We start from the raw sequence: 24,742 nt of genomic DNA, 5'->3' as shown, positions 1-24,742 counted from the left end.
TCACGAGTAGAGCGTATTTCACGCAAACCAGTATGTATATGCGATATTAATATATACGTAATTGTATTAAAAGCAGCCATTTCTAAGTTGTTTTAAATAATTATAAAACTGTAAAAAATGGGGAAAAAGAATCGAGCAAAGCAATCTGGAAAGCCTGGTGGGGCAATGTTAAGGCATAAAAAAGAACTGGTAAAGATGGCTGCTGATTTGTTCAAGTGTAAGTAATTCTACATAGCATTAAGATTTGTTATTTGATGTGATTCTTTACACATACGACTTATTATCCGAATTTCACTCTCTTTTTTCACAAGTGGGCGCTCATTTTTTTATTATTATTTTCTGGGGACTTTTAAAAAACGTCGTTTTTGTGACATATAAAACGTGTATTGGTATAGTATTTCAATATTTAATAAAAAATCGTTTACTAACAGTTAGTTTTACAGTTTACACACATAAGACTTAAACCCCCAGCCCCCAGCCCCCAACCCCCAACCCCTAACTCGTGCTAATCACACACAAAAAAAACTTAAAAAAAACGTATTGCACTGTGCGGGACTCGAACCCAGTAAGAACGAAAGAAAGAGAGTAAAAGACGGCACCCTAACCTTTACACCACAGAGCCGACTATAATAAACCGAACGAAAGAGCGTATATAACCTACCTAATTTGGGAAAGATGTTCTTACTAGTATTTTATATATTTATAAAGGTATTTTCAGTATTTAAGTAATTTGTTTTACACTTATTACCAATTTAAAAGGTTTCTTTGTGTATTTTTTCAAAATTTTAAACTTAATCAGAGCGCCCACTTGTGAAAAAAGAGAGTGAAATTCGGATAATAAGTCGTAACTATTCTTTACATTTGATTTCAGTATGTGTTATGTCACCTTCTACACAAGATGAATGGGAATACTACTTGAAAGTTCACACAGCTGTCGAGAATTTCAGTCAGAAGCAAAAAACTGGTTTGTTTTTTAAATATTTATTTATGTATTATGTATACATAGCATAATTACTAAATTATATTTTAGGTAAAATTATAAAAAAAATTGTTTTCTTAGTGAGTGATCCACCAGTTGTGCAACCAATTGATCGAACAACTGCCATCCCAAAGTTTAAATCATGGCTTAAGGAGCATGGGGTGGAATATTCTGCTATTGATATTCAGGAGGTGTCAGAAGAAGAAGGTTTTGGTGTAATTGCACTTCAAGATATTGAGGTTAAAACTGTTATCTAATATCTATATTTATGTATAAATTGGTTGGGTATGACATGGTATGTACTGATGCACATGATTGTATATTTATATATAACATGCTCATTTTTGTCAGCGGTGTGTTGTGTAAGTCAGTCTGAAGGTTCCAATAGTGCATTTATGTAAACTTGCAAATAAAAAAAGGTTATTAAATGATTCAACTTTTTATTTTGGGCTGACATAATAATTAGGGTTAAAGTTTTTGTTGGTTTAAAAAAATTTTAAACTTCATACTGCTTTGTAAATTGTAAGGGGATTTTACTAAAGGTCTTGAATACTGTAAATGCCCTAAATATGGTTTGCCCACAAATTCTTTTAAATATTCATTATATATAGATAAAATGTCCGCTTGTGACGATACCAAGAAAAGCAATGATGACGTATGAGGATGCCAAATCATCATATCTTGGTGATCATTTATTACAAACCTAATTTTTTGATTGGTCCTAATCTTTTGCAATATTTATGCATCTATATTGGTTCCACATTTAGCATAGCTGGAATTTATTTTGGAACAACGTTCTTAAGAGCAAATAACAGCGGTTTTTGAATATGTCATACGTAGGCAATATATTTGAGCAATTCTTAAATTGTGGTGTATTATAAAAACTATGAAAGCTTTAAAACTGCCCCAATACCAAAATTAGCTCTTAAAGCTGGCATTGCGTTATGCAAATTCCACAGTGTCATTTCTTTAGTTAAATTTAAAGGAATTAATTCCCCCCAAAAAAATCCAAGACACCATTAAAACTCATAGAGATTAATTCAACTTTTAAAGCTGTTACCATGTAATATATTTTCGGTACCGGCTTTCTTCAAATAAATTTAAAGAAATTACCTTAAAAAAATGATGTGCCAAAAATGTGTTTAGATTTTACACAATTACACACATGATATTTTTTATACAGCTGGTTTGATTGAAGGAAATGAGGTGTTGTCGGTCATGCCTAATGTATGTCTTGCACTTTATCTTCACTGTGAGAGGTTTACACTAAATTCCAAGTATCAACCATATATTGGTAAGATTTGGTAGGCAATGAAGGAAAATATATATAGTGGGGTGGGGGAAAGATGGGACAACTTTTTTGTAGATTAACTTTCTTTCCTATTTGGTAGTAAATAAAAAACATTCAAAAAATTATAAAACTGTTTTTTCAAGACTTCTATAGGCCGTTGTTGGTTGTTTAAAACACGATCAGGATATTTGGATGCTTTGTGCTAAAGGTGTCCTATCTTCCCCCACCCTACTGTGTGAACGTGTTTTGCATTGCATCCTTCTGTGTGATAAATTGAGTGCACTGGACCTTTTAACCTAATGGGGACCTACTTTAAGAATCATAGGTTTAAAAGCCTTTTAATTGAAAAAGAGAAAAATATTAAATTCTATGAATAATTAATGTGCAAAAATTAAAAAAACGATTTTTCAAAATTATAATTTTTAATGCATGTACATTTGATTGACATGTTCTCCCTTACAGACATGATACCTCAGGAGTTCAACACAATCCTATATTTTAAACCTCACGAGATGAAATATCTGAAAGGAACAGCTGCTTTATGTGAGAAAGTTTGTACTTGTTTAGTTAGGATAAGAGAAGTAATACGTTAGTTTGAACATATGCCATGTGTGTAGTTTATGGCATTGCAAGATAGCCTTTAAAATATATTTATGCTTCTTATCTGAAATACAATAAAAATTTCTGTAGTATGGACTGGAGTTTTGTGGCAAGCATTTATTGGAAAAATAATGTTAAAAATACATTTTTCTAACTATTTTACTGTATTTTATTACAGCTGTGGCAATAAACCAGTTCAAATCAATTGTTCGTCAATTTGCATTGCTGTACCAAGTCTTTAATGGTTCGCACCAGAAAGAAGACGTGGAAAAGTTACCCCTGCAAGCGAGAAATGCTTTTACTTTTGACACGTACCGCTGGTGTGCCTCCGCTGTTACTACAAGACAGAATAAAATACCAACACGTGAGTTTAATTGTGTTTTTTACTTTTGTCAGTTTTGTGTTTGTTGAATATAGCAGGATTTTAGTTTTGTCATAAATGATTTACTGTGCAAGCAAACCATATATAAATTTGGGGTTGATAAATTTTAATTTGCGAATATATTATTATGTAGTTCACATATTACCATATAATTAATGAGCCAACTGTGGCCAAAATCCCAGGTCTTATGCCTCACATTAAAACCTCACCCATATAGAATACAATACTTTGCCCTACATTAAGATGTATATAACCAATTCATTTTCCTGCTATATCCTTAAGTAGGGCTAAGTTTCAAGTCCTACTTTGTTGATATATACCAGTCTTTTCAATGCCTAACAATATTAACATTCAGATGTTGGTGATGTACTCGGAGATTTGGATGAAAATTCAACATTGGCTTTGATTCCAATGTGGGACATGTTCAACCATGCAATAGGACCTGTAAGGAATATTTAAATTATTATCATTTACACAACACATGCTTTAAATTTTCTCAAAATAAAATTTATTTTTCTGGAAGTTAATTTAGGGCTTGCTTTTAGTTGAAACCCAGCGGAATGTTTTTCTGGATTTTTTTATAAATATTAAAAGTTTACTGAATTTCCGTTTAAGCAGTTCGAGTTATATTCGTAAACTCGAATTAAAAGCCGTATTGTCTAGAATCAAGCTGTATTGTTGCATTATAACTTATAGTTCCTATGGTTTGAAAAAATTTGGCCCCGACCCAGGATTTGTTATATATATTTCTGCATTGTTTTACAGTTAAGCACGGCATACAATGCACTTACAAGAGGAATAGAATGCCTGGCAATGCAGGATTTTAAAACAGGAGAGCAAGTTAAGATATGTTATGGGGCAAGAACTAACTCGGACTTATTGATTCATAATGGTTTTGTTATGAAAGAAAGTCCATTTGACAAGGTTCGAATTCACTTAGGTAAGTTTTGTGCAATGTTACAGTTTTTAAGTATAGTAGGGTGGGGGAAGATGACACACTATCTATTTTCTTGTCTCATTCTGTTGTAAACAAAAACATTTAAAAAATTATAAAACCCTATTTTCATGACTCTCATAGACCGTTGTTGATTGTTTAAAACAGGATCAGGATATTTGGATATTATGTGCTAAAGGTGTACCATCTTACCCCACAGTACTATATATTTAGGTATTAAAGTTAATTTTGGTGAAAACAGTTAAACAAGTTTATTTAGGTAAAAATCACAGGTAAATTTGAATTTCCGCAAAGACACTTATTTAGGTTTCAACTTAAAAAAATATTCCCGGCCATAAAAATGACTTGGTTTTAAAATAATCTGACATTACTTAAATCAGACCCTGTATAACTGTTTAAATTGCAAATATTTAACAAAAAAAAACAGAAGTTAAAATGTATTATCAGACATTAAAAATATTCTCTTGTAGGTGTAAGTCAAAAAGATCCTCTATATTCACTAAAAGCCAAACTGCTTGGAAAACTTAATGTTGAAGTCAGCGGTCAGTTCGCTGTCTGTTCGATGGACAACAGTCTTCCCACTTCACCACAATTGCTTGTGTTTTTAAGGGTGTTTCATATGAATGAAGGTAAGTATAAAAATGTTCTGGTAATTCGCTGCTTAATGATGCTACCATTGTGTGGCCTTTATGTGTTCTTGGAGATACTTAACTGCAATTGCTCCAACCCAGTGGTTATTAATAGGTTGTCCAAATTTGACAATAACGTAGTAGGCATGAAACTTTTGTGCTAATTCATTGCTTAATGCTGCTACTTGGACAGGACACTTAAACTACAATAGCTCCAACCAGGTCAGGCCATGTCAATTTCTAATAGGAGTTCTCCCCCTATTCTGTGATATTTGTGTTGATGTTTCTCCATTTCGGTTGTTTTTGCTTTATATCAATTTGTGTTGATTTTTTTAGAGGAGCTTAGGAGTTGGTTGGAGAAACAAAAAAATGAGTTATCATCGCTGAGGGAAATCTACATCAGTGGAGAAGTGAAGTTCAAAAGTGACGTGAAAGTTTGGGAATTCCTCGAAAACAGAGTCAAACTTTTACTGATGGGTTTCAAAAAGATTGGAGATGTAAGTTGTTTGATGGTAATTCACATTGTTGTACAACTACTTTTAACAATTGAAGTTGCTCTCCTTTATAGAATACTTGTATTCAATTTAAAACATTGGTTAGAATGTTATTTCTGGCGGCCGTAAGCGGCCAAAATGTGCATTAAAACAGCATACCAATGAAAAAATAAATTTTGTTTATTGATAAAAATGCACAAATGTAATCTAAAGGTACCACCAAACCAATGAAAAGGGTGTTAACCTTGACTATTTCTGGTTTCTAACTACTAAAGAAAATAAAAAATAGAATTCAATATAATAAATGCTTCTTAGGGAACAAAATTGTGTAGAAAAATATATCTTTTTTTTTGTTTTAGAATATTGAAGAAATGATGGAGGATAAATCACTCACCCATCGGAGCAAACTTGCTCTTCAGTTCCGCATTGAAGAACACAGGATCTTATCTGCGTGCGTCAACTTTTGCCGGCAGATTCGAAATGCTTTAGAGAATCGCAGCAGTGGGGAACTTATGGAGGACTCGGTCGTTATGTGTGAGTTTTTTTAATTTTTAAAACAATTTTTGTGTTATGTATGAATGAGCAAGCCAAGGATTTGATATCCACCAGTAACAATGGTTGAATGTACATAAATTACTTTATCCTCGGAAATTGACAGTCGTTATAACAAGGGTATTCATACACCTTTTGCCAGCTTACAAGTGACCATGTATGTTACTATGTGGGTGATTATGTTTTTGTGTTTTATTCATTCATTATGTGTGGCTGATAATTTGGACAAACCATTAGTGATCACGGGATTGGAGCAATTGCCGTTAAGTGTCGCGCCCAAGGACACATACGCTCACAATGGTAGCAGCGTCGAGCCTTGAACCCATTACCTCTGGATTAGAGGCAGTCGCGCTAACCAACTGTGGTACGGCGCCATGTTAATTTAAACTAGAGGTCCTAAATAGTGGTCAGAAACCACAGGTTGCCGGGTTAGAGGCTCAATGCTGTTACCACTATGGGCATATTGGTGTCTCAGCAAGACACTTCATTCTAATTGCTCAAACCTAATTGTTACTAAAAACAAGTTATACTCATTTGATAGTTGTCTAAAGTGACAGCCATATACAAAAAAAGTTTATTTATGTAGTGGATTTTGTTTTAAGTCTAGCTAAACTGTTCCCATGTTTCAGACACAAACAAAAACCCATCACAACTAGAGGAAGAAAAAGATTCAACAACGTTAGAGAGCGAGGGGCAAGACGGTGCGAAGGGCTTGAACGTAGACATCAATAAAATTGACATTAACGCAAATAATTCGGTAGAAGAAATTTCACACGATCCCGATACATGGGTGTATGACTGATGTGTAGTGTATTCCGATCCGTTTAGCATCGCATGGTCTGTTACCGGCCGCTTATGAAGTGAATGAATATGCCATAAATTGTTAATTTACAAGGAGACAGTGTTTGATCGTGTACGTCACATTGCCGTATTCTGCATCGTGTTTTTAGTAATTTAAATGCAGTTCTTTTAAAGATAAAAATAAATTACATTGAAGATAAACAACGACTGTGTTTCGTTTGTTTTTAAAATAATGAAATCGTTTTATTCTGACTACTTAAAAACGAGCGAAACAATTAATAATACATAGATTTCAAAGGCTGCAGCTTGCGGACCGTTAAATTACTTTACATAACAAATGAATTAATTTAGTGCAGACTGGGTTTTAAATGCCACGATGCGGTAAAAATATTAATCAAACTTTTCGAAAGTCGACCTCGTTTCCGGGTGCGAGTCTTCGACATAACAAATCGCACACAAACGTCCACACCAAAGAATTCTCGTTCCATTTGGTAGTAAACAAAGATTGTTTGAAGAATTACAAAACCGTATTCTCACGACTCCCATAGACCGCTGTAAATTGTTTAAAAGGCGATCAGTATATTTGGATATTATGTGCTAAAGGTGTCACGTCCTACCCAGACAGTGCTATATATCGAATCCGTTTTCTGGTGATCAAATCGTATTGACAGTAAAATTATAAAGTACTGAGACAAAAGAAAGTTTTGAAAAGTGTGTATTTTTGCTGGAAACACTGTAGTGTAGAATTCAACCTGTTAGACATAGGGTTTAGGGTGCCTGTAACAAAACTATTTCACACGACGAAGTTCACAGGCAGTATTAAAAGAATCGATGCTGCGTGAAAGTTGAGGGTCAGCGGTTAGCGTGTTGAAATGTCATAGTCCCGCTTTTTTAAGCTCGGTCGCCGTGTCAACCTTTGGCATTTATGTGTTTATAAAGAGACCTGTTTTTGGTATCTTAATGTAAGAGTGGGGTGGGGAAAGATGGGACACCTTTTCATTCTATATTCTCATCAAAATTGGTATAGTAAATAAAGAAGATTAAAAAAATTATAAAACCGTATTCTCACGACTTTCATAAACCGTTGTTAATTGTTCAAAACACGATCAGGATATTTGTAACTTGGGTGCTAAAGATGTCCCATCTTCCACCACCCTACTGTATTTTTAATGTATACGCATTGTATATTACTGGCAGCCGATTATTAAGTGGATGAGTGTATAACATCAATTAATAAATACAGAAACAAACGCTATATGAGATCCTATGGCGCATTCTGCATCCTGTTTTCTGTAATTAGAATGTAGTTCATATAAAGATGACAATAAATGACTGCCTTGGATATGCAGGCTGTGTATCGTTTACAATTTCCGAATAATTTATTTGGTAATTTTCTTTCAGGATATCACGTATTTATATCAACCGGTTTAACAAATGCTTTTTCAGGCTGTAACACAACATTGGTTGCTTTTATTTAATCTGTGAGTAGCATATGTAGAACCGCGGAGCATTATAGTAAGGTAAAATGTAAAAACGGACTATAACACGGGTCAGAGCTGCATTTTTCCAGTCATTATATATAGTAGGGCGGGGTAAGATTGTCAGTAAACAAAGAATATTTGGAGCATCACGATATCCCATCTTACCCCACAGAACTTATTGGAGGGTAACTAATAAAGATAAAAAAGTTGGTAATCACCCGCCTTCGTGGATTCCTACCAGTATTGGGCAGGGAGGCCCGGTATTTTACTAAGAACCATATTCAGCAATGTATGTGATATCTAAAATCCGCGTGTACTTTCATCGATACAGGCTAAAGTTCGCTTCTTAGAATGAATAAAATGTGGTTTATCCTCGCGTGGCTAAAAAACGACAGTCGTTATAACATGGGTGTTCTGTTCCTGACAAAGCATGGCGTCAGCTCACACCGCAAGTGTAACTTGACACTGGCTTTCTCAAAACAGTAAGTCTGGAATGACTAATCACTTTTCACAATGCTTCGTTAAAATCATCAAGTCATTATGACACATGACGAAGCGCATTCGGACAAAGCAGAAGAGAAGCGACGAAAAACTATTTACAGCGTGCCCTACGCGCCGACACTGGCGAGACACATAATAGTATTTGTGTTGACGCGGTTAAGGTTATTATGTCGCGGTAGAGTAAACGTATCTATGCGCCGAGTATATGCTAATCGTGCAAGACAGTACAGGAATAACGTTGACTTGAGTTTAAAACGTAGCTTTTTACTATTGTTGCCATCACCATGGTGCAGCAAAAGCACGAAGAAGCGGTACGCATTGAAAGAGGCGAATGGAAGAGCAAATCACAATTTCTGCTCGCGTGTGTTGGATATGCAGTTGGTCTTGGAAACATATGGAGGTTTCCATACCTTTGTTTCAAAAGTGGCGGGGGTAATTTTTCTTTTGTCTGTATTCCCGTTTGGTGTTTGTTTTAACTTCCGCATTTTGACAGGCGCATTTATAATTCCGTATCTGACGATGCTGGTGTTGTGTGGCATCCCACTGCTTTATTTAGAGATGGCAATTGGTCAATACACACGTTACGGACCAGTACACGCATTGGAAATGATATGCCCACTTATGAAAGGTACCTTAACTTATGATAATTGCTACGCCTATGTCTGGAACACCCGTGTTATTACGACTGTCGTTGTCCCACGCGAGGGTAAATAAGTCACATTAATCCCTGTGCATCATGGCCATTCACCAGTTATACATAATGTGTTATATAGTTCAGATTTACGTGTCTCACAACATGTAAAAAAACGTTGTTTTTTTTTCTAGGAGTTGGCCTTGCAACTGTTGTAATCAGCTTTATCCTATGCACATACTACAATGTTGTAATTACATGGGCAATATATTATTTCTTCAATTCATTCAATGCTAATCTCCCATGGCAAAGCTGCAACGAAACATGGAGCAGCCCAAACTGCAGTGTTTCTTCAAACGACACCGCCAATAACTGGACAGTGTCTTCAACACAAGATTTTTTTGAGTGAGCGAACAACAATGTTTTGTTATTTATTTACCTTAAGAAGCTTTGTTTGCTTAGGGAATAGAGATTGTTTGCCATCTTTAAGGTGCGATGGATGTTGTATTAACAACTTCATCTGATAATATGAAAATATTTGACAAATGGGTGTGCTGTGTCATATCAACATTCCTTTATTACCAATACCAACAATTAGAAATGATATGCTAGTTTAAAAATGCAATAATAAAGTATCTTCATCTGGTGGTGTATAATTACTGTCTCCATTTAATAGCCTAGTCACATTTTTAACAAATTATCTACATCTGCTGACTTATATTTGAGCCTGAAATTCTATAAATATTTTGTGTGTTTTTATAAAATGAAAAAAAATGACTAGAAAACAGACTTACAGTTACATTTTAAAATAACACATATTGTTAGGTTTATAAACTAGTACTAATTATGTCCTTTGTTTAGCCAAGTGGTGCTAAAGAAAACAGAAGGTATACACAACATGGGAAACATGCAATGGAAAGTATTTGGGTGCTTTGTACTAGCATGGGTTCTATGCTATCTTTGTATATCAAAGGGAATTAAATCTGTTGGAAAGGTTAGTGTTTTTCAATTAACCTTCTCCTGGGTATTTACTATTTACTGCTATTAAACCTCAATGCATTCTTATGGATACAAAATAATATATAACCATATACCTATACTAATTTATACCCTAGTTGAAAATTCTCTATAAAAAAGTGGGAGGTATATATATAATCTTTATTTCCGTGAGAATCTAACAAAAAATGCTTTTTTTGTAAGAGTTTTAATTACAAAAAAAAATCATTTATTGCTTTTATTGCACCACATTTTCTAACTCAATAATTTTGTTCAATCCTATATCATATAATGCAGGTAGTATACGCAACCGCCACGTTTCCTTATCTAATCCTTATCATATTACTTGTGGTTGGTTGCACACTACCTGGTGCACGCTCTGGTGTCATCTACTTTATTAAACCCGTTTGGAGCGAGTTACTTAATGTTGAGGTATGTAATGTCCTAATGTGTTTATAGTTTACAGTAATATTTTTTTTCAACCCTTTAAGTTTAATATCTTAATGCATTGATTTTGAGGTATGTAATGTCCTGACTACAATATGTCTTTAGTTTACAGTAATATTTTTTCAACCTATTTACATTAAGTTTAATATTTTACGCATTGATTTATAATAAAACCTTGGCCATGCATTTTTTGAGACATGTTTTACAGGTGTTTTTATAACATAAGGGACCCAAAAATATGAAATGGCATCCTACTGGCTAAGAAGCAGTTTTATCCAGTTTTTACTTATTTTTGTTGTGGGTGAAATGGCTTAACAGGGAAATAATGTTTAAATAGGAGTCATAGGGCATTATAAAAGTTATAAAAATTAATAACCACTTACTTTTTATCACTGATAGGTATGGGTGAATGCTGCTGCTCAAAACTTCAACTCGATTGGAATTGCTTTTGGTTCTCTCATCGCGTTTTCAAGTTACAATCGCCGTGACAACAATATCTTGCGCGACACTTTGTGTATCGCATGTATCAACAGTGGGACAAGCTTGCTTGCAGGTTGGAGCAGAACAAAAATACCTAAGTACCTATTTAAAGCTGTAGACTCTGTAATGGGAAAATAAGTCAGTTAAGCTGTGCTTAAAATATTTCAACAAACTATTGGAAACAAACGTAATGTAAATAGAAACAATACAGTTTAATATAATATAGGTTAATTAATACAGATAAGTAAACTAAGCGAGTGTGAGGTGTATGAAACAGAACATCTGTGTTATAAAAAAATGTCATTGCCCCACCACACGAGGATAAATAAATTACATTCATTTAACTACTTTTGTAATGCTAAAATGTAAGAATAAATAACAATATCGATATTTTTAATTTTATATTCTTGCAGGGTTTGTCATATTCTCCGCAATGGGGCATATGGCGCATGTCCTTGGTAAAGAAGTTGCCCAAGTTGCGACTGAAGGACCGGAACTTGTTTTTATCGTTTATCCTCAAATCTTCTCCAATCTTCCAGTTCCACAACTCTGGTCGGCAATTTTCTTTCTAATGTTGATTTGCATGGGTATTGACAGTCAGGTGCATTATTATCATTAAATGCTATAATTTTTTTGTTGTATTCCTCAAACATTTCAAAAATTTATTTCGTTTCCATGTGTATAGTAGGGAAAACTTATTTCCAGTATCGTTTTTTTTCCGCAGGTTAAATTAGGCACATTTTTAATGTAACTCAAATAATAGCATTTTTAATAAATACCGACCTTTTTACAATTACTCTTCTGTTTTTATAACCCTCGCCTGTAAAATATTTTTTAATTTCCCGCTCTCTACATTCTAGTTTGCTATGATTGAAGTTGTCAACACGACGCTGTCAGATGTTTGGGATGGAAAACTGCTGACAAAATACTTTAAAAGGAAGGAGTTACTCGCACTTTTTGTCTGCGTTATCGCATTCTTGATCGGCATTCCAAATCTCATGCAGGTAGTCTAAATATATTTATCATAAATCATTCTGTAGGACAATGTGATAAAATAGTTCTATTTCGAACTATGTATGTGACTGTGTCACTGTGCTGTAAAACGCCAAGTGCCCCAGTTACATTGCATAAAATAATTGAGAAAAGTTTAATTAATTACAAAGCGTACATGGCACAAAACAATTAAGAAAAAGTAAATTAGCTGTTGAATTATTTTTCAGGGCGGAATCTACGTATTCACACTTCTGGACAACTATACAGCAATCGTGTCACTCATGTTCCTTGCTTTCTTTGAAGTAGTAGCAATCTGTTGGATATTTGGCGGACGTAGAGTAGCAAAATGTGTCAAAGAAATGACTGGCACTGCACCTTCCATGTTTTTCGTTGTTTGCTGGGTTGTATGTGCTCCTTTGCTGATTGGAGTAAGTTGACAATTCGCGGTAGAGTTCTGTTGCGGTATTTGCTTAACAAAGAGCCTTCATGCTTTGTTGGTCACCAGGTTGAACAATGTTTTTATTTTTAGGATGCTAATTTGCATTTTGTTCCGCATTGTTGCATTTAACCTTGTCCCTCCACGCAGGTTATTCTTATATTCAGTATTGTGAAGTACAAACCTGCTCACTATGGTTCCTATGTTTACCCCGCTTGGGCAGATGGTCTCGGATGGCTTGTAGCGTTATGTTCAATGCTTTGTGTTCCAATTGGGGCCCTTGTCACGATTTTGAGTTTAAAGGGTTCATTTTGGCAAGTAAGTTATATACTTTTGATTTGTCTGTAACCTCACTAATGCCATGTAATATTTTTACATAGCGGCTCAAGCTATCTATTATTCCACGTTTAAAAACTGATGAGTTTGATGATGATGTGATGAAGTCAGTTTCGAGCAAAGAATCTGACTCCCCTCCACCCTATGCAACAGAGACTGCAACATTTCTTTTAAACAATACGAAAGTTTAGAATTTCCAGCAACAATTTAGGTGCGCGTTCGAAACGCAAGAACATATTATACACACAGTTTTATCTTCATCAAGTTAAGCGGAGCCCATGCATTTTGTATATATAACATCTGCTTATTTTCGTCACATTTTTATACATGGTAGTGGTCTAGTAAATGTTTCCGTTCATATGCTGCATCTACCAATACCTCCACAGTTCAATTACCAAAATAACAAAGCAATTTCGGAAACATTCCAGCACTCTAAACCAAAGCTGGAAAAAGTTCTTTTTTATACACAATGAAACTCCCCAATTGTTACCTAATGTTTGTACTTGCACTTTTTTAATGTATCTTACTCAGTTAAATTAATAGCTGGATCATCAATACAATCAAGTTTTGAGAATTGTGGCAGAACTGGTACAGTAGTTAGGAGAACATGCCTATCTTTCGTTTCGATCAATCAATATCAAAACAGACAAAAACGTGACATATGGTAAAACTATGCTCCCAGAAACTAGTAAATGTTTCAGACTTCTAACACAACGTTCACAAATTAATAGGCAGTAACCGTTCTATGAGAGATAGGACAGATTGTTATATATTAGGGTGCGGTAAGATGGGCTAGATTTTCATTTTTTATCGTCTCATTTAGTAGTAAACAATAAATATTACCCTAAGGTCTTAAAAGAACGTTGTTAATTGTTACATGTGAACAATATCTATCCATCTTGCCCCACAGTACTATATAACGCAGTCTTATCATCTACAACTGAATATAAGACATGGAAAGCATATATAACATAGGAGAATGTATTAACAAAATCTATAATATCTCTATTGTGATAAATCGAATAAGAAATTCATGCTCATGATCTCAGAAAATAAATATATACAAGGGTAAAATGAGGGCTGTTTTAAAGGGGGAACTATCTCGGTACATTCTGTTGCAGTGTGTACTGAATTTCCTGGCCTGGAGTTTCTTGACTACCAGTGGTAGATAAGGTGACAACTTGTGTGGCTGGGGAACCTTCATGCGACTGGGCTTGTGGTGTGGTAGGGTGGGGAGAAGGGATCACCTGCAGGTTGATTGAAGTGGGGGAGAGAACAGTTTGTGTTGGGTTTCGTACGTGAACCTGGGAAAGTATGAGTTAATGAATTTTTCTTTGGGTGGTGGGAAATGATCTTCGTTATAAAACAGACGTATGGAAATGTGAAATAAGGAAGTGTAAATTGTATGGAAAAAATTAAACTTGGTACAGTACCTAACAAATTTTTTAGAGTTGAATTATATGGCTTAACCAAGGTTTCTGCAGATAAGATAACAGTTAGGTATTTATGTGCTCAATGTTTTTCCCAGTAAATTTGGGTGCAAATTAATCAGTCTTTGTGTGCATTCTCTGACTATTTAAAAGTTAGACCAATGAATGTTGGCAAGGTTAAATTACTTGTTGGGATAGAAGTTGATTTTGCAGTTGCATCGTTTGTTGGTTGCTTACTGTAACCACAGTTGGTGGACGTTGCATGGCAATTGGTGTGGATGCAACGATCATCTGTGGTGTGGAACCTGGTTGGCTGGTCATCTGGTGTATCTGTCGAACCTGTTGGAATGTTGAGGTTTATGTTACCAATAAAACATGGGGGCGATATTGGTTTCTAAAGTTTTAAGCGAACTTTTTTAATTTTTTTATCAGTTTATCAGTTTTTTGAAAATTAAATAAAAAAAGTTTTTGGGCAAGTTTTGTAAACAAGCATTATTCTATAGATGTTAAGACAATTGTGAATTATTACACAATAAAACAAAACAACCAATTTCAGGTTACAACTCCTGGGTTATGAACCCCACATTAATAACAAACATATATCTTACCCTTGGTAACTGTTGTGGTTGCCTTGGTTGGGAAATAACTCTTTGTTGTTGGTTACCTGCACCACTAGTTACAATGGCGGTTGATACAGATATTGGTAGCTGTGTGATTTGTTGTGCGTTCATCTGTACGTATGGATGTTTATGTTTAATTAGTGGATTTGAATTAAAAATTGCAAGCTTTGTAGTTTTGGTATGTGGCCAATTAAAGGGGCATACCAACGAAAAATAAAAAACTGTATTGTTAGAAATGCTTAAATGTGATCGAAAACTACCATCAAAGTTTAAAAAAAACGAAACAGCTTCTGAGGTTTTTATCAATACACAAATTGTGTCCCTTTAAAGGCATTTAGGAATAGTATGTGGGGAAAAAAAATTTCCCAAACAAATAAGCAATTTAGTAAAAAGTTTTGTTTTTCAAAGTTAAACGCTATATAACTTGGCTCAGTACCTAAACCATTAAGTATGTGAACTTTGAATGTGATAGATTAAATCAGCAGTGCTTCTTAATACATTGGATACTTTAGTAGAATACATTATAGATATAAAATGTATGCCACACAGTTAAACCTCTATGCATATCACTACAGGATATGAACAGGAAATTTGAACAGTCAAGGAAATTATTATTATTAATATTACTATTATACCACAGTTTCAATGGTTGGTGGTGACGATAGAAATGATGCGGTGGGAAATTTAAAGTTATATCAATACTGTACTTTGGACTGTCTGTTTAAACTGACTGTGTTAAAAATTCCAAAAATTTAATTTTTTTCATATCGAACTTTTTTGCATAAAATCTGTTTAGATTTAAGAAACATGTTTTTAACTATAGTCTATAATAGGAATAACTGAATTCATTTGTTCAGTTTAAAATTAAAATTTTAAGCAACATGGCTACCTGTGAGCTCTGAGGCACCAGCGTGTGGCGAAGCGTTGTACCAACGGGACTTTGACTTTGTAGAAGTTTAGTGACAGTTAGGGTGACAGGCTGTTGTTGTTGCTGGAAATATTACAATAGCTTTGAGTTTAGCTTAAAATTACTAATATCATTGGTTTTTAACCACTGTAATATAAATGTCTTTTTAAGCATCTGGTAGTTCCCATAATATGAAGTGGGATATTGGGCAACTTTGGTCTAAATTGCAGTACATCTCATGTACCGTACTCCCTATATAGCATGGCAAGTGTATGAATTATATTCGGTTACTTCCGCTACCAGGTATAATGTAAATAATTTATATTGGCTTTTTTAGTAAAAAAACAGATTGTAATTCCACCAAGTTTCTTATACCGATCCAAGGTGGTAAAGGTGACTATATTAATTAAAGTTAATTTCAGTCCCTTGGGCAGTACACAAATGCCAAACAACCATTTATATTTAAAAATAGTATTAAAAACAGTGAAGTAGCAAACTTACTTTGTTAGAACTTCTTCTTTGCTTCTGTTGTTGCTGCATTAGTTGGTTGAGGACTTGAGCTTGCATCTTTACTGTTGTACCTCCTTGTGTGCCACTAACTAACTGTTGTGCATATACTGCTTTCGGTTGCTTCGATGCAATCACCTGAGAATATATAATAAGATAAGTGAATCATTAAATAAATCTTATTTTTTTAACACCAGCATTTTTTTATTTAGTTATTGTGTGGGCCATCTACAGATTTACTTTTAAAAGTTCTACAGCAAGGAAAATATTTAAACTAGAGATTAAAAGCTTGATTGAACAAATAATTACTACAAATTTTGGGTGATAATGTTTGAAACTATATATGGAACAGATGCCATGTTTGGACACCTTAGACACTAAAACTTTAATATTGTTTTTACCACTTGCAAACTTGTTCATACCAAAAACTTATTTTAAACCAAATGTTGAGACACACCTGTCGTGCTTGTTGTTGAGGAATTTGTCGTTGTTTGAGCAGATGTTGTTGGAATATAAGATGTTGTTGGTTCAGTGTGGTCTGTATTGGAAATGGAGATTATTTGATAAAAATATGTATATCGATTAATGATTATAAGTTGTTTTTATTTATTTGTTCACCACAGTACTTCCCAACCAATGTTCGATAAAAAAATAAAACAAAATTTATGCAAGTAAGCATTTACTAAATATAGTTCACAAAAAAAAATATTTAATTACTTTTTTGTTAATTTTTTTTAGGAGTTTCTTTTTTACTAAGTCAGTGATGTTTTTTAAAAAGAAAATATTTTGAATAAGTTGGACAAGAGCTTGGGAAGCACTGCTTTATCAGATAGAGCTAATACGCAATCTTCATGATATATCAGAAGACCATCGTGTAAAATCATCATTTGGTGAAATTGGTGAAAATATTTCAAACATGATGAATGAACTAACCTGTCCACCAGTTACTATCATGGGTTTCTGTTGAGATGAACTTGTGGTGTTTAAACTGCTCAAGTTGACACCTATGAAAAAGGTTGGGTAACAATTTATATTACTATAATTGCTTAGTTTTTCAGGTTTTTAGTATGCTTATCTTGTAGTACACAAATTCGGTATAAAATTTATCCAAAAAATCTTCCCAAATCTCATTATTTTAGAACATTCATCATTTTTTTTATATACGTTTGGTAAATTGAAAAAAAATGATGGCAATATTTTATATTTCAGTTTTTGTAATCATAAAATACACCAATTTCGACATTTTTGTTTTTTAACAGTTTTAAAAACAAGGATTTTTTGTAGTAAAGAATGAAAACTCACCCGATACAAGGTTGGTGACAGGAACAGTGATAGGAAGTGGTTTGGTCGTGATGATGGATTGTGTGGCTTGTTGTGCAGCTAACGATTGTACTTGCTGTGCTTGTATCTGTGCATTGATGGGTGCGATCTGGATCTGAGGGTAAAGTTACATCAATATGAGAATACAGTCCATGAAAATCACTGTGGCATTGTGCAATTGCAACAACATTAGTGCTGTTGTGACAGAACAAGTTTTAGATAAAAGGAGAATAAAATATTATTTTGTTTGAATCCTTTAAATTTATCTGCATTTAAATTGTAATTACGTGTAAATCCTTTAAAATTCTCTTCATAGAATTCAGCATTAAAACAAGTAATAAATCAAATTATGGTTTAAAATGTTTACCTGTGGCTGTACTTTCAACTGTGTGCGTCGTTTCATGAGCATTAACTCTTGTGGTGTGACTTGTTTTGTCAGCTACAGAAAAAAACAAATTTTTACTGAACTGTTGCATTGTAAATTGAATTTATCTGATAAATTTTATTTTTTATTCAACTTTTGAACTTGTGTGCCCGCGGTAATAGCAGGGGACGTAATAATTCTCAACAGTTTGAGTTTTTAATTAAAGAATTAAGTTACAAGCAGTCAGATAGAGCTAATACGGTATCAACATAATTATTATAAAGACCATCGTGATAGAATCATCATTCTGCTGGTAGAATATTCTATTAAAAAAAACACAACAGACCTGCACAGTTTTTCCTAATAACGGCTTGGTTACAGAAGCTGACACTCCACCATGCTGTTGTTGTTGAGGTTGTTGTTGAGTTACCCGAAGCTGCTTCACCTGGTGTGCACATAACTTTATTACTTTTGTAGGCAAAGGTTTATCATAAAGGTTGCTGTAATTTGCCCAAAACTATATATATATATATACTAATTCTATATTAAATATAGAATACATAAATTGTCTATGCACAACCATGTAAGCACAGTTTTTAGTATGTATTGCGTAAAATAGTAGAATGTGTGGGGCCATAGGAATTAATAAGATCTTCAAATCCTTCATTAGCCTATCAATATAGTACCTAGGGATGGGCTGAAGCTGTAAAAGCTGGAGTTCGCCCAGTGGTTAACCTAGTGACAAGGATCAAAAAAGAGGAGACACTCCGGCTTGGCTTGGCACACTGCCAATATCTCCCATTACTTAATCTAGGTTTAAATGTTGGTGTTCAATATTAGATACATACATGGTGTTTTGTTGGAGTAACAGTTTGCTGTTTGTTGGCTTGTCGTATCTGCTGCATGGTTGTCAACTTTTGAACCTGTGTGCCCGCTGTAATATAAAGGAATCGAATGTGAATATTTCTTAACAGTTTTTAAGATTATAATTAAATATTTGAGTTACAAGCAGTCAGATAGAGCTAATACGGTATCAACATAATTATTATGAAGACCATCGTGATAGAATCATCATTCTGCTGGTAAGTTATTTTAACATAAGCAAGTTGTTCTTAACCTTTATAAAAAAGCCATTGCGCATTGTGTTATCAACACAACACATTACATATTCTGCTTCTATAAAACCAATTTAAGATTTATGTTTTTGAAGTGACATTTTTTAAAGCTATTTTTTAGTTTTTGTTTAAAAACCGCCTTTGTTTTTAAATATACGCCTACCTCTGCTGGGGTAAGTAACGGAAGGTCTTATAGAAGGTGTGCTTGTACCAGCCACTGCTGTCGTTATGGTTACCATGGGTGATTGACCACCACCTGTGAAGTTGAGCGACATCTGTGCATTGGATCCTTGTGGTTGGATTTGTAGTTGTTGCGCACCAGTCAGTGTACGCAGGGTGAGGGAGGGCACGGAGGTCTGGGGGTAGGGGTAAAGTTGAGGGGTAATATAACTAAGAAACTTGTTTGTTAATTATAATATACAAGAGACTAAAGTTTGAAATATATTATGGTTTTAAAAGTTGAGTTTTCTTTTGAAAACTAAGGTAAGTTTTTAGTTAATTAGGTTCAAATATGCCAGTTTGTATAAAAAGTTAATTGGAAGAATTTAATGGTTGCTGTCTTTTTGCACAAAAACTACCAAAAAAATTTACTAAAAAAATTAAAAAAAACTAACAAAAATCTTGTAATCAAAGTCAATGACAAATAACAAAATAAACAGCCAAATGATGTTCTTAACAGCAATATTTTAAAAATACCAACTGAATTTAGAGTAATTCACCTTGCCAGTAGCCATCTTTGTTCCCTGGGACTGTAGACTTATAGCAGCAGCTTGTGATTGGTTGACACGACGTGTAAAAGCAGAGTTGTTGACCACTATGTTGCTTCCACCACCTGATAATGGGATGGCTGTCAATTGACTCAAACCAGGGACCACTGTGTGAGGATTTTTACGTCAATACATAAAACTTGGCTTAATTTAAGCAGGCAAGTGGTGATGCTAGCTGCCCCTAACTTTTGATGCAAAGATTTTAACATATTCTTCATTAAAAACAAGTTTTTTGAAAAAAGAAAATTGCAAATTAACAAAAATAATTCTAAAAATACTGCTTTTGCTCAAGTGGTGTATATTTAACTGCGATTTAATGGTAATATCTTGTAAATTCTTAACCTTATGAACTAGTGTTTTATCACCATTCTTTTATAAATTAATTATACACGGGTTATTTAACTACAGTTGTACTTACTGGGTTGCTTAGCAACAAGTTGGTTACCGTTGGTTACAATGACAGTATGACCAACTTGTGGTGTGATTGACACGGTTGGTTGAACACTTTGTACAGATTGTGGTTGGCTGGCAGTGGTGGCGAGTAACTCAGAGGTCGGTTTCTTTTGTGACGCGATTCGCTTGGCACGCGCTGCTGCCACCTTGGGTGAAAGGGGTGTAAATTATGGATCAGTATTACTTTTCCCCCACAAGTAATTAAAAAATTTTTAGGAGTTTTTTATACATTGCAGAAAATGCATACTGAAAAGACCATAGCTTGTACCAATTTTGGTAGTTTGTATTTACAACAGTTTCTTAACCAAGCAATTAAACAAAAATCTGGATTGTGAAGCACATACTGTCATTCTCTATACAAACACAGCCATAATAAGTGTTGATTAAAATTCATTTTTGTTTCACACATAAAGCAAACTAACTGTAAATAGCAGACATTACTTTCCAAGTACCTGCATAGGCAATAGTGGTTTGTCGTAAGCGATCCCACAGTCCTGTAAGATGGTTGTGTGTTTTGGATTCCTTTGAAACTGTCCTGTACCTGCCGTGCTCTTCTGTTGTGGGTTACGCTTGTTGCAAATTACTTTGCAAGCATCAAACCTGGACAATATATTGTTATTTATAGTGACATAGCAATTGGGTGATTTTATCCCATGCCGAGCAAAAATAACAAAAAGTGTTCGGGCAAAAATCGCAAAAGAAATGTTTGATTCTAAGTAAAAAGCATTGAACTGTTAAAGTGTCCCTAAGTTTAACAGTCTGCACCATTAATTTTTACCACTGTTACATTATTTTAAGTAAAATAAAAACATAAAGTTTGGCTAAGCAATTTAAGCGGTGAGGTTACCATGCAAAATTGGAGTATTTTTTACAACTAGTATTATTGAAGAGATAAAAACCTGTTAGAATAGAGAGTGGAGAATTGTAGATTAGTGTCAGCGATGTAAAGATAATTCGTCTTTTGCATCTTCATTGGTTTGGTCTTCAATGGCTTCACCACTATAATACAAACATACAACATTATTTAAAACGGTAAGGAGTAACTTTGTAAAAGCCAAATACGAAAGCTCTACAAAATGAAATACACTATGTAAGGTTATATTCCAACATTTCAATTATAAACTGGGTTAATATTTTACAAATGAGCATTTCTACAGGTACATGTTGAATATAACCCAATACTTATTTATGACATACTTAGTATATCAGTTCTGGTCAAACTGCCATGCTATAAACACACCACAGGCTTGCCCATTATACATTAAAACTAACTTTCACCTTTCATTTTTTTCTTTGGTGTAGCAGCATCAGAAGTGAGCCCTTTACCGTCCTCTCTCATAGAAATCACATTCTCGTACCGATATTTGCATTGTTTAGGGGAGCGATACACACAACCAACCGCATTAACCATCTCAGCAACAAGATGCCAGTTAGCAGTATGTGCAGGCATCATTACAGCAAGAGATGGTGACATGTCTAATACTTGTTGTACTGCCTGTATGGAAGGATGAAATACAACCTTTAGTATTATAAGCATCTGAATTACAGTAGTTTTTAGGAGCAGCTTTTTGAATAAAATCGAATTTAGTATACACACATAAATTAGCCAAGAACGGAACATATATTTGAGATACTTGGCCCCAAATAAAAAATGTATAAACATATAAAGTACAATCAAATTACCGAAATGTTTAGCATATTCCTAAATAATTGGCTATATGTATATGAACACTTTACCTGTAGCAATGCCCAGTCTTCATTTATAATCCAATCCAAACCCATTTCCACTCCACCTTTACCAAGCTCACCATTCTCTTTTGGTGACACTGACAATGCTAAAAATCACATTATAAATTATGTGAATCTAACCCTGATCTGGTGCTGTATATAGCAGGACAATTATGGTATAAAGAAATAGACTGATCTGGCCATACAAAATACGTAACAGACAAAAAAGTCCAGTTATTTGTATAATATAAGATATAAATATTCTGCCGAAATGACATCATTATTATCCTTATTAAATAAAATCACATTTTCATATCGATATTTGTGAATTACATAACATAACAAAATACAGTATTACTTAATCAAACTAGTGTTTACCTGTGCTTAAACCTGGTATGTTTCCTTTAGATGGAGTAGCAGATAGCATGCTTGCTTTTGTTTTATGAGCAAGTTTAATTTTCATTTTCGGTTCTTTTTTCTTCAAATTAACATGCGGACGATTGAACAAAGACTTTGGAATGTTGATGTCGATTCGTGATAATTTCTTCCGTGGGCTTTGCATGCCTAGCATAAGCATAGGATTTTGGATGATTGGTAACCAAACAAATATACAAAAGTCTACTATTGAGTTCGGTAGTTAGTCTAATAATACTTTAAATTTCAATACTTGGTGCTGTAAAAACAAAGCCAATTTTGAAACCGCACGTTACATATTGGTGGAAAATTGAAAATTACTTTTTTCAGCAAATTTTGTGTTAAGCGTTTAAATTGTTGTATTTGATCATAGAAGCCCTTACCAGTTTCCATCTTAATTCGTTTCCGATCACGTTTCATCACTGGAGGAAGTTGTTCCTCCATCATTGGTACAGGAAGATAAAGCAGACACATCGTTTCATCTTGGTAGATGTCCGTGTCATCATGTGGAGGGGTGGGTGGTAACCATAGCTGGAAGGTTGGTTTGTTAGTTATGTTGTATAGTGGATTGAGGGGGGGGGGGTGGTTGGTTGTACTTACCGGCATAATCTCTCCAGTTAATTGGTCGATGTAAGTCTGTAATAATAAACAATGCTTACTAACATGCACTAACCTCGACTGCACTTACCAGAATGCATTTGGAGTGGCTTTGCAACTAGATTGAATTTGGAGAGAGCGAGATTTAGGTTTATTAGACAGTTATTTTAATTAATTGAAAAGCTGCCCCAAATGCATTCATCCCTGACTAGTGCCCTTGCCACCCAAATGCATACTGGTCCGAGCAGAAGAGTTTTGAGATCTTGAAAAAATTTAATGAATTGATAAACAAGCAACACAATCATCACTAACGTAAGTAAACTGTGGCGAACATTCGAACTGGAAATGGTCAGCAACGGTGAAAAATACGCTTTTTTTTCTAAATCTATATTATAATATATATTTATAACTATCTTGTCCTGCAAAGGCAGACAATGAAGAAACGAACACACATAGGAAAGGAATTCTGAAACCCTATAATTATCCTATAGAGATAAAGAAGTTGGAAACAAAATATTAAAGTTCCGCACATTGCTTGAACTTTTAACCCAGCCTTGGGTTACGATTGTAACAAAGATTCAAAGGATTCAAAAACGTTTCTCTCCTCTTCGTTTTCAGGAGCAAGGAACTGATCAGCTGGGTCCTCAACTGGCTCCAAGTCCAAAGTGATCATTTCCTCGTCATCGTTGTCACCAACGACATTAAGGTCACAGTTTAATTCATCTTGTAAAGATTCGAAGAGATTTAGATTTGGTTTTTCTTTAGTGGGTTCAACCGTAGTTAAGTCAAGGTCGAATACTGATTCTCGGGATTTTCGTGCCCCCCTACCCCGGCCTTTACCACGACCTCGCTGGTTCGGTTGTAATGGCCGATTGGAGTTAACAGTAAGCACTGTTGGGCTGAATACAGGGGAGGCAGAGCTCACTATCTTAATGTGCTGTGGCAGTGACCGACCTTGTTGTAGGAACACAGTTGGTGAATTGGAAGATGGCTGTGATATCTTGATGTTTACAGATTGATTGATGTGTGGTTGGACAGTGACCGGTTTGGCGCCGTGTAATGAAGCGATCCGTGCATGAACAGGAGTCATGGCACGGGCTGGAGAACTTGATTGAACAAAAGAAAAAGGCAGGATAACAGTCCCACGATTGCTTGATGCAGTGTTGTTTGTAAAGGTGCGTTGTGGTTGGGTCACGGCAAACATGTTGAAAGTTTGATTGCGGAAGTTGGTTGCTGGTTGTACTGGGCGTGACACACTGACAATATTTTGTGGCCTGGGTTTAAATTGATTTCCGATGATGGTTGGTTTTTTAATTTGTTTTATTACGGGTGGTTCAATCACCACATTGTTTAATAAAGGTTTCCGAATTGAATCCGAGTGATCCGATGAAGGAGAAAAGACTTCATACTCATCCTGGCAAAGCCGGATATTGCGTTTTCGGGGTCTTCCGGACTTACTGAAGGATAAGATCTCACATGGACCATAATCCGGACTCTGCATCAATTTCTCACTTTGTTCCGCAACTTTCCAGAGTG

General features: G+C 34.7%; 3 protein-coding genes across 7 annotated transcripts in view; 2 read left to right on the top strand and 1 right to left on the bottom strand.

Moving 5' to 3' along the window:
- The first annotated feature begins 42 nt into the window (after positions 1 to 42).
- Positions 43 to 6,887, top strand: LOC149738786 (actin-histidine N-methyltransferase-like). The gene is made up of 13 exons (XM_089874059.1): positions 43 to 217; positions 872 to 964; positions 1,061 to 1,218; positions 1,591 to 1,663; positions 2,163 to 2,273; positions 2,733 to 2,813; positions 3,049 to 3,234; positions 3,608 to 3,696; positions 4,018 to 4,192; positions 4,678 to 4,836; positions 5,173 to 5,333; positions 5,690 to 5,864; positions 6,512 to 6,887. The coding sequence occupies exons 1-13, from the start codon at positions 118 to 120 to the stop codon at positions 6,682 to 6,684; spliced, it is 1,734 nt and encodes a 577-aa protein (XP_089730185.1). The 5' UTR covers positions 43 to 117; the 3' UTR covers positions 6,685 to 6,887.
- A 1,733-nt stretch (positions 6,888 to 8,620) lies between these two features.
- On the top strand, positions 8,621 to 13,558 carry LOC149738785 (sodium- and chloride-dependent GABA transporter ine-like). The gene is made up of 11 exons (XM_089874058.1): positions 8,621 to 9,097; positions 9,159 to 9,293; positions 9,491 to 9,701; positions 10,158 to 10,290; positions 10,590 to 10,724; positions 11,139 to 11,292; positions 11,633 to 11,820; positions 12,080 to 12,223; positions 12,440 to 12,640; positions 12,799 to 12,966; positions 13,029 to 13,558. Exons 1-11 carry the CDS (start codon positions 8,950 to 8,952, stop codon positions 13,173 to 13,175), a joined length of 1,764 nt encoding a protein of 587 aa, XP_089730184.1. The 5' UTR covers positions 8,621 to 8,949; the 3' UTR covers positions 13,176 to 13,558.
- Positions 13,559 to 13,951: 393 nt separating this feature from the next.
- The window catches only part of LOC149738784 (chromatin remodeling protein domino-like), a 28,898-nt gene continuing 18,107 nt past the window's right edge, over positions 13,952 to 24,742 (bottom strand). For 4 of the 5 annotated variants that reach the window (XM_089874041.1, XM_089874042.1, XM_089874044.1 and 1 more), the window contains exons 43-63: positions 23,210 to 23,245; positions 22,993 to 23,140; positions 22,574 to 22,759; positions 22,205 to 22,302; positions 21,746 to 21,962; positions 21,367 to 21,466; positions 20,920 to 21,067; positions 20,433 to 20,613; positions 19,967 to 20,121; positions 19,411 to 19,603; positions 18,981 to 19,066; positions 18,479 to 18,577; positions 18,136 to 18,207; positions 17,751 to 17,883; positions 17,382 to 17,452; positions 16,906 to 16,986; positions 16,443 to 16,586; positions 15,924 to 16,025; positions 15,023 to 15,145; positions 14,601 to 14,753; positions 13,952 to 14,288 (exon numbers count right to left, since the gene is read on the bottom strand). In XM_089874041.1, coding sequence (XP_089730167.1) covers positions 14,082 to 14,288; positions 14,601 to 14,753; positions 15,023 to 15,145; positions 15,924 to 16,025; positions 16,443 to 16,586; positions 16,906 to 16,986; positions 17,382 to 17,452; positions 17,751 to 17,883; positions 18,136 to 18,207; positions 18,479 to 18,577; positions 18,981 to 19,066; positions 19,411 to 19,603; positions 19,967 to 20,121; positions 20,433 to 20,613; positions 20,920 to 21,067; positions 21,367 to 21,466; positions 21,746 to 21,962; positions 22,205 to 22,302; positions 22,574 to 22,759; positions 22,993 to 23,140; positions 23,210 to 23,245 — 2,733 coding nt within the window. In that variant the 3' untranslated portion in view covers positions 13,952 to 14,081. The remainder of the gene's footprint in view (positions 14,289 to 14,600; positions 14,754 to 15,022; positions 15,146 to 15,923; positions 16,026 to 16,442; positions 16,587 to 16,905; positions 16,987 to 17,381; positions 17,453 to 17,750; positions 17,884 to 18,135; positions 18,208 to 18,478; positions 18,578 to 18,980; positions 19,067 to 19,410; positions 19,604 to 19,966; positions 20,122 to 20,432; positions 20,614 to 20,919; positions 21,068 to 21,366; positions 21,467 to 21,745; positions 21,963 to 22,204; positions 22,303 to 22,573; positions 22,760 to 22,992; positions 23,141 to 23,209; positions 23,246 to 24,742) is intronic. The other variant, XM_089874046.1, reaches the window with a different exon arrangement.

The sequence above is a fragment of the Ciona robusta genome, chromosome 3 (assembly GCF_009617815.1).
Source record: "Ciona robusta chromosome 3, ASM961781v2".
In the NCBI taxonomy this organism is placed as follows: domain Eukaryota; kingdom Metazoa; phylum Chordata; class Ascidiacea; order Phlebobranchia; family Cionidae; genus Ciona; species Ciona robusta.
Note: the sequence above shows the minus strand (reverse complement) of the source record. Positions and strands in the feature narration are given on the sequence as shown.